The sequence below is a fragment of the Erinaceus europaeus genome, chromosome 16 (genome assembly GCF_950295315.1).
Source record: "Erinaceus europaeus chromosome 16, mEriEur2.1, whole genome shotgun sequence".
NCBI classification, from domain to species: Eukaryota; Metazoa; Chordata; class Mammalia; order Eulipotyphla; family Erinaceidae; genus Erinaceus; species Erinaceus europaeus.
In genome coordinates this window covers 29,787,078-29,801,024 of record NC_080177.1, presented here as the reverse complement: position 1 = coordinate 29,801,024, position 13,947 = coordinate 29,787,078, and the positions used below count along the sequence as shown (strand labels likewise).

Below are 13,947 nucleotides of genomic sequence, written 5' to 3'. Positions count from 1 at the left end.
GGAGGGGAAGACAGAGAGGGGGAGAGAAAGAGAAACACCTGCAGACCTGCTTCACTGCTTGTGAACGACCCCCCTGCAGGTGGGGAGCCGGGCTCAAACTGAGATCCTTACACCAGTCCTTGCGCTTTGCGCCACGTGCACTTACCCCACTGCACTACCGCCCGACTCCCTAAGTTTTTTTCAAAGTTTAAAACATTTTTTTCCGAGATATAAAGTTATATAAATAGAAAACCTCTGCCAGGTTACACAACTTCTTAATTTCAGGCCTTCTTCCTACAAATTAGAGAACCCCCCCCCCCTTCCCCTGAAGTATTTACTCTAAATGGTTTAAGGAAACCTTGTGATTTAAATTTAACATCAAGATGATCAATTTGGCTAGTATTTGATAAAATTACTATTGCACTACATAATGATCCTCTTATGGTGGTATGCAGGTAGGAACTAACTACATACTTTCAGTTATCTGAGCGAATATAGAAAAAAAGTAAAGACAGCCACCCATAAATAGTAATGGGTATAAGTGGTGACTTAGAAAGGAAGTGAAGGCAGGACCACCGGGGGAAAAAAAAAAAAAAAAAAATATATATATATATATATATATATATATAGAGAGAGAGAGAGAGAGAGAGAGAAATAAATAGATAATTATAGAATTATAATTCTGTATCCATGATCTTGGGAGAACTACTGCAGTTTCCAATGGAGGGAGTGGAGACACAGAACTCTGGTGGTGGGAACCATATGGAATTATACCCCTGTTATCTCTCAATTGTGTAAATCAACGTTAAATCACTAATAAAAATACATAAAATAAAAATAATAAAAAAGAAGAAAAGCACAGTGCTTCCTTGTTAAAAAGTTATTAAGAATTTCATGACAGCAATAGCAAAGCATTAAATCAAGTTCAAGTGTCATCTAAGCACTGCTGGTTCAAGCTGGAAGGTGGCTCTGAGTGCAGAGTAAGAGTAATAAGTCCTCCGTCCTAAGGTTTTTTAATTACAAATTGGGATGGTGTGATTTATTACTAATAGATATGGCTATCTGATAAAATTTTAGGTAGAAATAAATCCCCTAAAGTTTTATTTCCTATAACTCAGAGATAAATGTTTTAAACATTGTGACATATTTAACAAACTTGTTTTGAGAAACAGTTCTTTGTATTAGAGCTGAGATTCAAAGCCTCGTGAAATTTCAGTTTAGAACTTAATACTCTAGGAGTCGGGTGGTAGCGCACGTGGCGCAAAGTGCAAGGACCAGAGGAAGGATCCAGGTTCAAGCCCCAGGCTCCCCACCTGCAGGGGAGTCGCTTCACAGGTGGTGAGGCAGGTGTCTTTCTCTCCCCCTCTGTCTTCCTGTCCTCTCTCCACTTCTCTCTGTCTATGCAACAATGACAACATCAATAACAATAACAACAACAACAATAACTACAACAATAAAACAAGGGCAATAAAAGGGAATAAATAAAGAAAGAACTTAATATTCTTGAAGGCTGGTCTGTGTCATGTCTAAACTGTCTGAAGTTTTAAAAATCATAATAACAAAAGGTCTCTCTTAAAGGCAGCCTGAATGATTTGCATAATTTGCATGAAAATTAAGGTGATTTCAGCTAAATATAACTGCAAATGTGAAGAACAAATTACTAAATAGCAATCTCCAGCAGTACATATGTTTATGTGGATACTTGAACACTACGTCTCTTAGCAACCACTGACTGGTTTTCAGATGTGCAGAGTGGCTGAAAGCAGTCTTTAGAAATATGCTGCAAAATCCTTGCTGCAATAATCCACCCAATGAAATTATTCAAGGTTTGGCAATTCATTATTTTTTGTCTAATGGAATGGAAGGAAGAGATAATAAAACACAAAATATTTTCCCAGTCCCTCCCCCCATACAAATTAAAACTATCTTTACTAGAGAAAAACAAAGCTGGTCTATAAACCTAGACAAAGCCTACACACTTAGAGGAAGAGTCAGAAAGTTACCTAAGTCTAAAATCAACATTACCCTAGACATAAATATACTATGTATTTAGCCATCTCTGATTAATTTCTGAAGAACCTTCTTCTGTGAAGATTGAAAGTACATAAGAAATCCTAAAGGTTATGTAAAGCTAGATTTAATAAAAATTACAATGAAATTTAAGCAAGTCAGTCACATTTTAAAATAAAAAAATAGCAAGCCAGGCTGGGAGATAACACAAACTTTACAGTGCACAAGGTCCAGGGCTGAGGCCTGGAACCATATGAAAGTACTATGGGTTGTACCAGGAAGCACTCTGGATGGCTGAACACTGTTGAGATATTTCCCTTTCTTTCTTCATTGTCTCTACTTCTATTTTCTCCTGCCTCTCCCTCACTCTAATTTTTTAAAAACATAGCTTGAGAAGAATCTAGAGAAAAAGGAACTGTTAACTGTTGGTAGGAATGCAAACTAATGGAATCCCTTTGGAAAAACAGTATGGAGAATCCTTAAATAAAGATGGAAGTTATCTTATGATCTGGCAATACCACTCCTAGGCAAATAACTAATAGACACAAAAGCACTATTCAGAGGGACTAGTCCACCCCTATATTCATAGCCAGTTTATTCACAACTGTCAAGGTGTAAAACCAAGCTAAATGGAAAAAAAAGTTATGGAAATGTTCATTAACCATTCATTTTGTCCCGCTTTACATCTTGCTACCTCTCAGCCACCACGTTATAGACACTACCATGATTCCACCCTGACTTCTTGGGTAGACAACCTCACCAGTGTGTCCTGGAACCTTGCCTCTCCAGAGCTCTACCCCACTAGGAAAAGACAGGCTGGGGGTATGGATCAACCTGCTAATGCCTATGTCCAATGGAAAAAGAAGGGAAGGATATAGTAATAGGGTTATGTATAGCCTGGAAAGGAAGAGAGGACAGGATCTTTAAAAACAAAAAGGCAATTATATACAAATATAGATAAATAGTTGTAGAAATAATAGTTAACCCATATTTGCAACCTTAGGAAATCTGCTGTAGCTTTCAATAGAAGAGTTGGGGATTCAGAATTCTATTGGTGGGAACAGTAAGGAATTATACGTATACCCTGTTGATGTCTAATTTTGTAAATCAATATTAAATAACTAATAGAAAAATCTTTTTTAAATTTATTTATTCACTTTTTTTGTTGCCCTTGTTTCATTGTTGTAGTTATTATTGATGTCATTATTGCTGGATAGGACAGAGAGAAATGGAGAGAGGAGGGGAAAACAGAGAGGAGGAGAGAAATACAGACACCGCAGACCTGCTTCACTGCCTGTGAAGCAACTCCCCTGCAGGTGGGGAGCTGGGGGATTGAACCAGGATCCTTAACCTGGTCCTTGTGCTTTGCACCACCTATGCTTAACCCCCTGTGCTACCGTCCAACTCCCAATAGAAAAATTTTCAAGGAGGGAATATTAGCCTTCTTTCCTGGAAGCATAATGCTTAACACGTTTTCATGTTAATCATAATAATTATTAACCCTAATAATACTCAAAATAAAATTTTCTTTCTCTTCATAGCAAAGAAAAGTAGTAGTAGTAATAATAATATGGAAATGAAACATATATTCAATAGAATACCACTCTGCAATTTTAAAAAAAACAGTACCGTGTTCTTTGGGACAATATCTGGAACTGGTTTTCATATATCAAAAAATATACATTCCTGAAACTAGTGACATTTCCTTTCAGAGGTAACAGGAAGAAATTATTTTGGTGGGCTAATTTGGGGTGAGATAGTTCAGTGGCAGAGCATAGTGCCTGCATACCTGAGGATCCCGGTTACATTTCCAGCCTGTATATGTTCTCTCTCTCTCATAAAAATAATCAAGCCTCTAATATCAAACAAATTTGGGCCCAGATCTATTCTCTTGGCCTTATTCTGTGTCCTTAGACAAGTGACCCAACCTCTATAAGCATCCTGTTCATCAGAGCAGTGGAAGTAATGACAGTATCTACCTCCAAGAATTGCTGTGAGCACAGCATGAGATAAGGCACCTATGATGCCTATATAGAGTAACTATTGTTTCCACTAGTGGTGTGTTTTTCTCTATTGATCAATTCACTTCTTATTCAGTCCAGGCCCACTTTCAAGTGAAAATGTGTATTTCTTCTATCTACTTTTTTTCCCCTGTTCTTTCTTTTCTTTTTTTCCCCAAAGGTCTACTTTTTCTTCAGTGCGGAGATTAATAGTTTACAGTCAATAGCAAAATACAGTAGTTTATACATGCGTAACATTTCTCAGTTTTCCACATAACAATTCAGCCCCCTCTAGGTCCTCCTCTGCCATCATGTTCCAGGACCTGAACCCTCCCTCTCTCCGCCCTTCCCCTAGACTTTTACTTTGGTGCAATACACCAAACCCGGTCCAGTTTTTGTTTTATATTTTCTTTCTTTTTATTAGTGATTTAATAATGATTGATAAGATTGTGGGATTAAGAGGAGTACAATTCCCACTACCAGAGTGCCGTATCCTATCCCCTCCGTTAGAAGTTTCCCTATATTTTATTCCTCTGGGAATATGGGAGGTCTGACATCAGTAATTGCTTCTCCACTGGACATGGGTGTTGACAGGTCAATCCATACTCCCAGTCTGTGTCTATCTTTCACTAGTAGGGTAGGGATCTGGGGAGGTGGGGTTCCAGGACACATCAGTGAGGTCATTTGCCCAGGGAAGTCAGATTGGCCTCAAGGTAGTATATGACATTTCTCTTAGAAATAATTAAGTCAGGAGTCAGGCAGTAGTGCAGCAAGTTAAGTGCATGTGGCTCGAAGCACAAGGACCAGGTTATGGATCCGGTTTGAGCCCCCAGCTCCCCACTTGCAGGGGAGTCACTTCACAGGCGGTGAAGCATGTCTGCAGGTGTCTATCTTTCCCCCTGTCTTCCCCTCTTCTTTCCATTTCTCTGTCCTATCTAACAACGATGACATCAATAACAACAATAATTACTACAAGAACAATAAAAAAACAACAAGGGCAACAAAAGGGAAAATAAGTTAAAATTTTAAAAAATTTGAAAAAAAAATAAGTAGTTAAAAAAAAAAAAGAGGACTGGGAAGATAGCATGTTGGTTATGCAAAAAGACTTTCATGCCTGAGGCTCTGAGGATCCAGGGTCAATCCACTGCACCACTATAAGCAGAATCCAGAAAGATTTTGACTTCTTAGAAAACTCTCACCGTGCTAGTGACTTCACATATTGAGGTTATTCAAGAAAAACTTAAAACCAATCCTAAGAACTGTGACAGGAACAGCATAAAACTTACTGAATTCTTACTATGGGTAAGGAACAGATACAAGCACTGACCTACATACGTATCCACATAGTAAATTTCCACAGCTACCACACACAATAAACATTACAGATATATCACATTTACTTTCCAGATGAAGAAATGAAGGCACAGAAAAATTATATAATTTGCCAAGGCCATATACTAAAAAAAAAAAAAAAAAAAAAGCAAAGCATGAATTCAAACCAGTCTATATACTTATCTACTAATCTATACTGTGTTCTGATGAGCAAGAAAAACAGGAGCTACTGAAAAATGCTCTTGAAGCAGCACAGGAAGCTTTCCATCCAGCTTAGATTTTAAATGGACATACACAAATGATGAAAGGAAGGAAATACAATGAAGTATAAAGGAATGACATAGACTTACAAAAATAGTCTTTCAAAGACTAATATACCAAATCAGCTGATGTTTATGAAAATGCAAGGTGAAAAGAGAGAGAGACAGAGAGAATGTCTTTGTAACTGAGATGTCTTACTAGTCTTACTGCTTACAACACTAATGATTATTTTAAAACAGATGGGAACATGGGACAGCCACATATAGAAAAGTACACTTATTTAAGCTTTCTTTGCAAGAATTTATTTTATAAATTTAGATAACCTTTTTCAAACGCTGATTTTATTTTTACTATTTATGATGACAGAGGTCCAGTGGTAGCACACCCAGCTGAACAAACATATTACCATGCACAAGGACCTGAATTCAAGCTCTTGGTTCCCACTGGGGGGGGGGGGGGGAGTTCAATAAGCAGTGAAGCACTGAAACAATAAGGCAATGATACAAGTATCTCTCTCTCTACCTATCTTCCCCTTCCCTCTCAATTTTTCCGTCTCTAAATAAACAAATAAATAAAATAACTAAAAATAAAAATAATAAATAAATAAATAGATTTGTTATAAAGGAGAATAACAAAGATGGGAAAGAGAGGACCAAAATACTGCTAAATTCTGGTATAAGATGTTGTCAGGGATTGAACCTATGACCTCTGGAATCACATTATTCAAGTTGCTGCTCTAACTGGTTGATTGTCTACACAAGCCCCAAGAGGTTAAGATTTTTAAATTAACACTGGAATGGGGGTGGGGGGGAGTTATCCCAACATGTGAAAATGCTGTATGAATCGTGTCACATAGAAGAGAAAATACTTATTAAACAATCATGTACCACTACAGTAGATTTTAAAAGAGATACTAAGCTGTGTGGAGTCCTGGTGCATGACAGTGGAAAAGGACCTGAAATGAGGGTGAGAGCGTCTTGCAGGTGAGAAGTTGTACCCATTTGTCAACAAGTATACTATAAACCATTACCTTCCCCCAATAAAATGATTTTTTTAAAAAGAGGTACTATAGCTTGTAACAACTGTATTTACTATTGACTGTAAACCATTAATCCCTCCAATAAATTATTTTAATTTAAAAATACATTTTTTAAAAAAGGAATAGCTAACTACTATAGAAAATATATTTCAATTTGTGGTTAGAATAAGCTATGCCGAGACCCCAAATCTCATCTGTTATATTTTTGCCTTTAGGTTCCTGATTATTAAACAATTTGTTCTGCTTTGTATCTTAATGCTTTTCAGCTACCAAGTTACAGATGCTACCATGATGCCAACCTGACTTCCCTGGGCAGGTGACCTCACCAATGAGCCCTGGAATCCCACCTCTAGGGAGCCCTGCTTTACTAGGGAAAGAGAGAGACAGGCTGGGGAGTATGGATCAACCTGCCAACACCCATGTTCAGCGGAGAAGCAATTACTGAAGCCAGACTTTCAACCTTCTGTACCCCATAATGACCCTGGGTCCATACTCCCAGAGGGATAAAGAATAGGAAAGCTTTCAAGGGAGAGGGTGGGATATGGAACTCTGGTGGTGGGAACTGTGTGGAATTGTACCCCTCTTGTCTCATGGTCTTGCTGATATTTATTTTATAAATGAATTTAAAAAATAGAATAAACTATGCCTGTAGTCCAGAAGGTGACACAGTGGATAAGGTATTAAGACTCTAGAGTATGAGGACCAGTTTGATAGCTGGCATGTACCAAAATAATACTCTGTTCTCTTTTTCTCTCTTCTCTCATTAGTAAATCAATGAGATCTTTTTTTAAAAAAAAAAAAATGAGCTATATCTAATTATGCTTTTTTTCTGAATAAGAAAGTTGTAAGTTGAGACTGGTCTTTAAAAATATGAGATCTTTAAGAATGAAAAGAAAATAAGATATGTGCTTTAAAAAAAAAAAAAGAGGTGAATGATTTGTAAATGGGGAAAACCATGAGAGTTTCCATAGTACAAGAGAGCTAGTATTAGGCTCAAAAAAACAACAGCACTGGGTGCCACTGTGGGAGACTGTGGCAGAGAAACAAGCACAGAGTGAGACTGTGAAAAGTTCGTAAGACAACTACAAAATTCTGAGCTTTGTGCACCTGCCAGCTCAAGGTCAGCTAGTGTGCAGCAGGATGGATGGGTGTGTACATGGGAGAAGGAAAGGTAAAATCTAAGCAATAATAATCTCTCCAGATTCTAAAGGCCCACCCATTTCTTAAATCAAGACCAAACCTGCTAACTAGTAGACAGGGAGTTAAGATTCCACTCCCAGAATATACTAGGATCTCAGAAAAGTCACCAGCAGTAGGAAAAGAACAGAAAACCAACTTTGTAAGTTACCAATAAACAGGGTGTTCTACAAAATGGCAGGTGACAAGTACCAAGAGCCTATCCACAACATATTATACTGATCAGTCATATGATTACATTCAAGTATCAATCATGAAATTTTTCCTTTAAGAAACCTAGCATGGGGCCATTGGTAGTGCACTTGGTTGAGCACACATGTTACAATGTGCAAGGACATAGGTCCGAGCCCCAGTCGAGCCCCCAGTCCCCACCTGCAGGGGGAAAGCTTTGTGAGTGGTGAAGGAGGGCTGCAGGTGTCTCTCTGTCTGTCTCCCTCTTTCCCACCCCCTTCCCTCTTGATTTCTGACTGTCTCTATCCAATAAATAAAGATAATAAAAAATTCAAAAAGGAAAGGAAAGGAAGGGGAGGGGGGAGGGAGGAGGGGGGAGGGGGGAGGGGGGAGGGGGAGGGAGGAGAGGAGAGGAGAGGAGAGGAGAGGAGAGGAGAGGAGAGGAGAGGAGAGGAGAGGAGAGGAGAGGAGAGGAGAGGAGAGGAGAGGAGAGGAGAGGAGAGGAGAGGAGAGGAGGAAGGATAGAACTTAGCATCACAGTCTGGGAGGTAGATAAAACACTAGACTCTCAAGCATGAGGTCCTGAGTTCAACCCTAGGCAGCACATGTACCAGAGTGGTGTCTGGTTCTTTCTCTCTCTCTTCTTTTTCAAATAAATAAATAATAAATAAATAAATAACATCTTTAAAAAAGAAAGAAAGAAAAGAAACCTAGAATCCTGACAAAGGAATGGAACATCCAATTCTTTTTTTTAAATATTTATTTATTTTCCCTTTATTTTTGCCTTTGTTGTTTTATTGTTGTAGTCATTATTGTTGTTATTGATGCCTTCGTTGTTGGATAGGACAGAGAGAAATGGAGAGAGGAGGGGGAGACAGGGACAGAGAAAGATAGACACCTGCAGACCTGCTTCACCGCTTATGAAGCAACTCCCCTGCAGGTGGGGAGCCAGGGGCTTGAACCAATACCCTTATGCCGGTCCTTGTGCTTTGCGCCACCTGCGCTTAGCCGCTGCGCTACCACCCGACTCCCGGAAAATCCAATTCTAAGCAGCACTGAAATGACCACGCTTTAAGACACTGTGGTCATTCTCAAATGTTATGCTTAAAGACAAATGAATATATGCCAAAGACTTTAAACATTGATAAATGAGATATAGATAATAAAATGATCAACTCAATCTAGAGATGGGGAAATAACATCGTGGTTATACCAAAAATTTTTATGCCTGAGACACCAAACATCCCAGGTTCAATCTCCAGTACCACCACAAACCAAAGCTGAGCAGTGCTCTGGAGGGTTAAAAGAAAAAGATGTAAGGAAAAGACAGACCTTTTGCCAGATATAATGTAATATCTCACCAGTGCTTATATTTGGATTTCCATTAGTGATATATTTTTTAAATGTTTATTTGTTCCCTTTTGTTACCCTTATTGTTTTATTGGTATAGTTATTATTGTCATTGATGTAGTCGTTGTTGGATAGGACAGAGAGAAATGGAGAGAGGAGGGGAAGACAGAGAGGGATAAAGAAAGATAGACACCTGGATTTTCCATTCCTTTGTCAGGATTCTAGGTTTCTTTTCTTTCTTTCTTTTTTAGAGATGTTATTTATTTATTTGAAATATATACATTTTTTTCATACAAACCAAGGTTATATAAATAAAATTCTATTATAAATAAATTTTAGTAAACAAATAGGGAACTGGGGAGATAGCTCAAAGGTAAAGCACAGAACTTGCAAGTATGAGTTCCCAGGTTTGATCCCTAACATCACATATATAAGAGCTGAGCAATGTTCTGCTTCCCCACTCAGAAAAGACAATAAATATACTTTATAAAATAAACTTAGACAGAGACATATTGGGTGGCAGCACAGCCAGTAGAGAGCAGAGAGTATAGTGCATAAGAACCTGGTTTCAAGCCCTCAGTCCACACCTGCAGAGAGTAAGCTTCATGAGTGGTGAAACAGTGCTGCAGGAGAAGGGATGAGGAGGAAAAGGAAAAAGGAAAAAATACGGTTGCCAGAAAGTAGTGGATTTCTCCCCAGCAATAGCCCTGGTGTGTGTGTGGGGGGGGGGGATAGGAAAGAAAGAGGGTAGGTCCAATAAATAAATCTTCTTAAAAATAGATCAGGAGTGTCTTCCCTGATCCAGCTTTCTGTCCCTTTTCCAACCATGACATCACCTCCCCAGACAATAACTTGGATCCACCTGCATATCAGATTTCAGGCTAAGAGAAAAGAAAAAAGCAAAAGCAAAAGAAAAAAAAAAAAGTATAGATACAGGCCCTTTAAAATATAACTAAAACACGTCTACTAGCTATCTACAAAATGAAAGACCCCCACAACACATCATCTGCACTATTCTAGCCTTTAGGTTCATGATTAGTTAACAATTTGTTTGGCTTTATATGTTAACCCTCTTTTCAGCCACCATGTTCCAGATGCTACCATGATACTGACCAGACTTCCCTGGACAGATGACCCCACCAATGTGTCCTGGAGCTCCAATTCCCCAGAGCTCCATCCTATTAGGGAAAGAGAAAGGCAGACTGGGAGTATGGATCCCATGTTCAGCAGGGAAGCAATTACAGAAGCCAGACCTTCCACCTTCTGCATCCCACAATGACCCTGGGTCCATACTCCCAGAGGGTTAAAGAATAGGAAAGCTATCAGGGGAGGGGATGGGATACAGAGTTCTGGTGGTGGGAATTGTGTGGAGTTGTACCCCTCTTATCCTATGGTTTTGTTAATGTCCCCTTTTTTAAATAAATAATAAAAAAAAATAGACCAGGAGTGAAAAGAAAGAGGGGGGGTAGAGGGAGGACAAGAGAGGGGAAGGGAAGGGGAAGGGAGGGGAAAGGGGAGAGAGAGAAAGAGAAAGAGAGAGAGAGAGAGAGAGAGAGAGAGAGAGAGAGAGAAAGAGAAAGAGAAAGGTAGAGGGAGGTGGAAGGAGGGAGGGAGGGAGGAATAGGATCAGGTGGTGGCACATCTGGTGGAACACACATGTTATGATGTACAGTGACCCAGTTCAAGCCCCTAGTCCCACCTGCAGGGGGAAAGCTTTGCAACTGGTGAAGCAGTATTGCAGGTATCTCTCTGTTTCTCACTCCTTCTATCACCCCCTTCCCTCTTGATTTCTGGCTGTCTAACCAATAAAGATAATAAATTTTTTAAAAGAAAGAAAAAGTGACGAGGATTTAGATATTAATATTTAATAATTAATATTAAATGTTAATATTAACATTTAGGTATTAACATAAAGAGTAAGGATACTGTTCCAAATGTAATTTCCTACCCAGGTTCCTACTGTTTTTAATGGATAATAATTGAAATTAGCTTATTTGTTTACAGGGTGATATAATTATCACTGTAGGATTATTGTTTAGCAAATATTAAGATAAAAATTAGGTAAAGTATTATCAACTGAATAGCAAATACAAGTAACCACAAGAATTTGCTTACCTGTAATACAAATTTCTGATCTATGTATTTTTTGGCAATGCTGGGTTGGAATTCTTGGCTTTCCAAAAATCGTATGAAAAATTCATATACGAGCTGTAACAAACAGGTTGTAGTTAATTACAAATTATAATTCACTGAAAATAGTATCAAAAACCATGAAAATATGAATACTAAAACTGACAGGGCTTAGAAAAGAAAGTTTTAATTTCAACTAGCAATGCTAAGCATTTCTTTAGACTCAAATTTTATTATACTTTTTAACTTTTTAAGCTGTCAATTAGAAAATTCAGCCCTCTGCGATACTGAGATTAAGAAATAACTACTGTTAACATTTTAATGTATAAACCTCCCGATTTTTCTCTCTCCTATGATTTACCAATGCAGTATATTGTACACAGTGTTGCAAACTACATTTATCATCTAAATATACTGTTAACAATTAAGTCAATAACTAAGGGTCAGGTAGGTCACTCAGCTGTATAGAATATGCCTTGCATGCTGAGGCCCTGGGTTGAAACCCCCCCTCCAGTTACAACATAAAAGATGGAGAGGGTGTTCATCTGAGTAGTTATAAGCAGTCTGCTATACATAAGTTACAATGAATAACTCCATTGTTCTATTTTGGAATCTATTATGCTGAACACTTAGGTAGTTTCTGAACTGCTTCTCTATCAAAGTATGTCATGATGTACATTATATAATTAACATCAATGTGTACTTGCTCTATTATTTAATAAAGATATATTTCTAAAAGTAAAGTTGTTACATCAAAAGATATACAAAGAAGGCAGGGGAAATAGTTCCAATATGTTAAAGCAGAGGATTTGCATATCTAAAGTCTCAGAGGTCCTTGGTTCAACCTCCAGGACCACAATAAGCAGAGCTGAACAGGGCTACCTCATAGAAAGAAATGGGAAAAAAAAATCTAGAAGAAAGAAGAAAGAAGAAAGAAGGGGAAGGAAAGGAAAGGAAGAAAAAAAAACACATAATAATCCAAACAATTCGGAGTTTTCAATACTGCAAATTTTCTTTCAGAAATGCTATGGTAATTTATGCCTATATAACAGCATGGTAGAAAATTCTCATCAGCAAAGAGTATGAATAGTCTCACTGTTATTTCATACAACTGTTCTATCAAACACTAGGGAAATCCTTTCACAAGGATCCAGGTTCAAGCCCCCGGTCCCCACCTGCAAGTGGAAGCTTCATGAGCAGTGAAGCAGTGCTGCAGGTGTCTCTCTTTCTCCCTTGTTATCTTCCCCTTCCATCTCAGCTTCTCTCTGTCTCTATCCAATACATAAATGAACAAATATTTTTAAAGTACATTATATGTTAACTTGTTGTATGAAGTAACTATTTTACAAAGCAGTTAACACAAAAAGAGGCACTGTTGCATTTCTGTAAATCTTTTTCATGGCATGTTAGAAGAGATTCTGATCTGTACTCAATTTATTATATTTTGTTTTGGCTGAAGTAAATCAAGCCTTATACAGATATAATAACATGAAAAAAAGAAGTATATTCATGAATTTCCTCATATAATTGAAGACATTCTTCTTTGATAGTACACTAAAACTCAACAGTCATTTCTTAAAGATGAAATGCAATGCAGGATATGGAAACTACCTCAATGAATGCTTTCAATCTCTTATACGAAATTATAATCATCTGTCTTACATTTTAAATGAGTCTTAAGCCATGCATTTATTACCATCATTCACAGACAAACTGAAAAACAGTAACTGGCTATGTGGTACAGTTTTTCAAATGTTAATAATTAATTATATAGTATCCAAAAAGTCATATTTCTTAGTATCTCCCAATTTATGAGAGAAAAAAATCTTTAAACTTTTAGGAAGCTGTAAAGTTCAAGGTGACAAAAACAAGACAAATGTAAGATTTCCAAAATTCTGTCAATTGTTCTAATTTTGTTAGTAGCAACCAATGATTTCATTGTCTGCTTTAAAGAAAATGTTCATGGGGCCAGGCAATGGCCCACTGTTAAGCACACACATTACAGTGCACAATGACCCAGGTTCAAGTGCCTGGGCCCCACTTGCAGAAGGAAAACTTCACAAGTAGTGAATCAGGGCTGCAGGTATCTGTCATTTTCCCTATCTTCCCCTCCCCTCTCAATTTCTCTCTGTCTGTATCCAATAATAAATAAATAAAAATATTTTTAAAAGGAAAAAAAAATCCACCATCTACCCACATCAGAATAATCACATTGTTTCAAGTAAAATTTATTTCATAAAATCAGTTAAAGGTGCAGCTCAAAACAATCACACAATGGTCTGTCACAAAATAGCCACAGTACTTCAGTATGCAACACCTGTATTTTATGAGAATTTCCTGCTTCATCTTGAATTTTTTTAATGTATACTCAAAGGTCAAGCTTTAATAAAAGCGGTATTCTTGCTGCTCCTTCTGGAATATTCTTTTTTTTTTTTCTTCTGGAATATTCTTGATTGAAATTTTCTTTTTCTTTTACCT

General features: G+C 37.7%; 1 protein-coding gene across 5 annotated transcripts in view; it reads right to left on the bottom strand.

The window, feature by feature from the left end:
- Positions 1-13,947, bottom strand: part of PPP2R5E (protein phosphatase 2 regulatory subunit B'epsilon) — a 228,257-nt gene that overhangs the window by 76,325 nt on the left and 137,985 nt on the right. For all 5 annotated transcript variants that reach the window (XM_007530913.3, XM_060174865.1, XM_007530912.3 and 2 more), the window contains one exon: positions 11,455-11,547. In XM_007530913.3, coding sequence (XP_007530975.1) covers positions 11,455-11,547 — 93 coding nt within the window. The remainder of the gene's footprint in view (positions 1-11,454; positions 11,548-13,947) is intronic.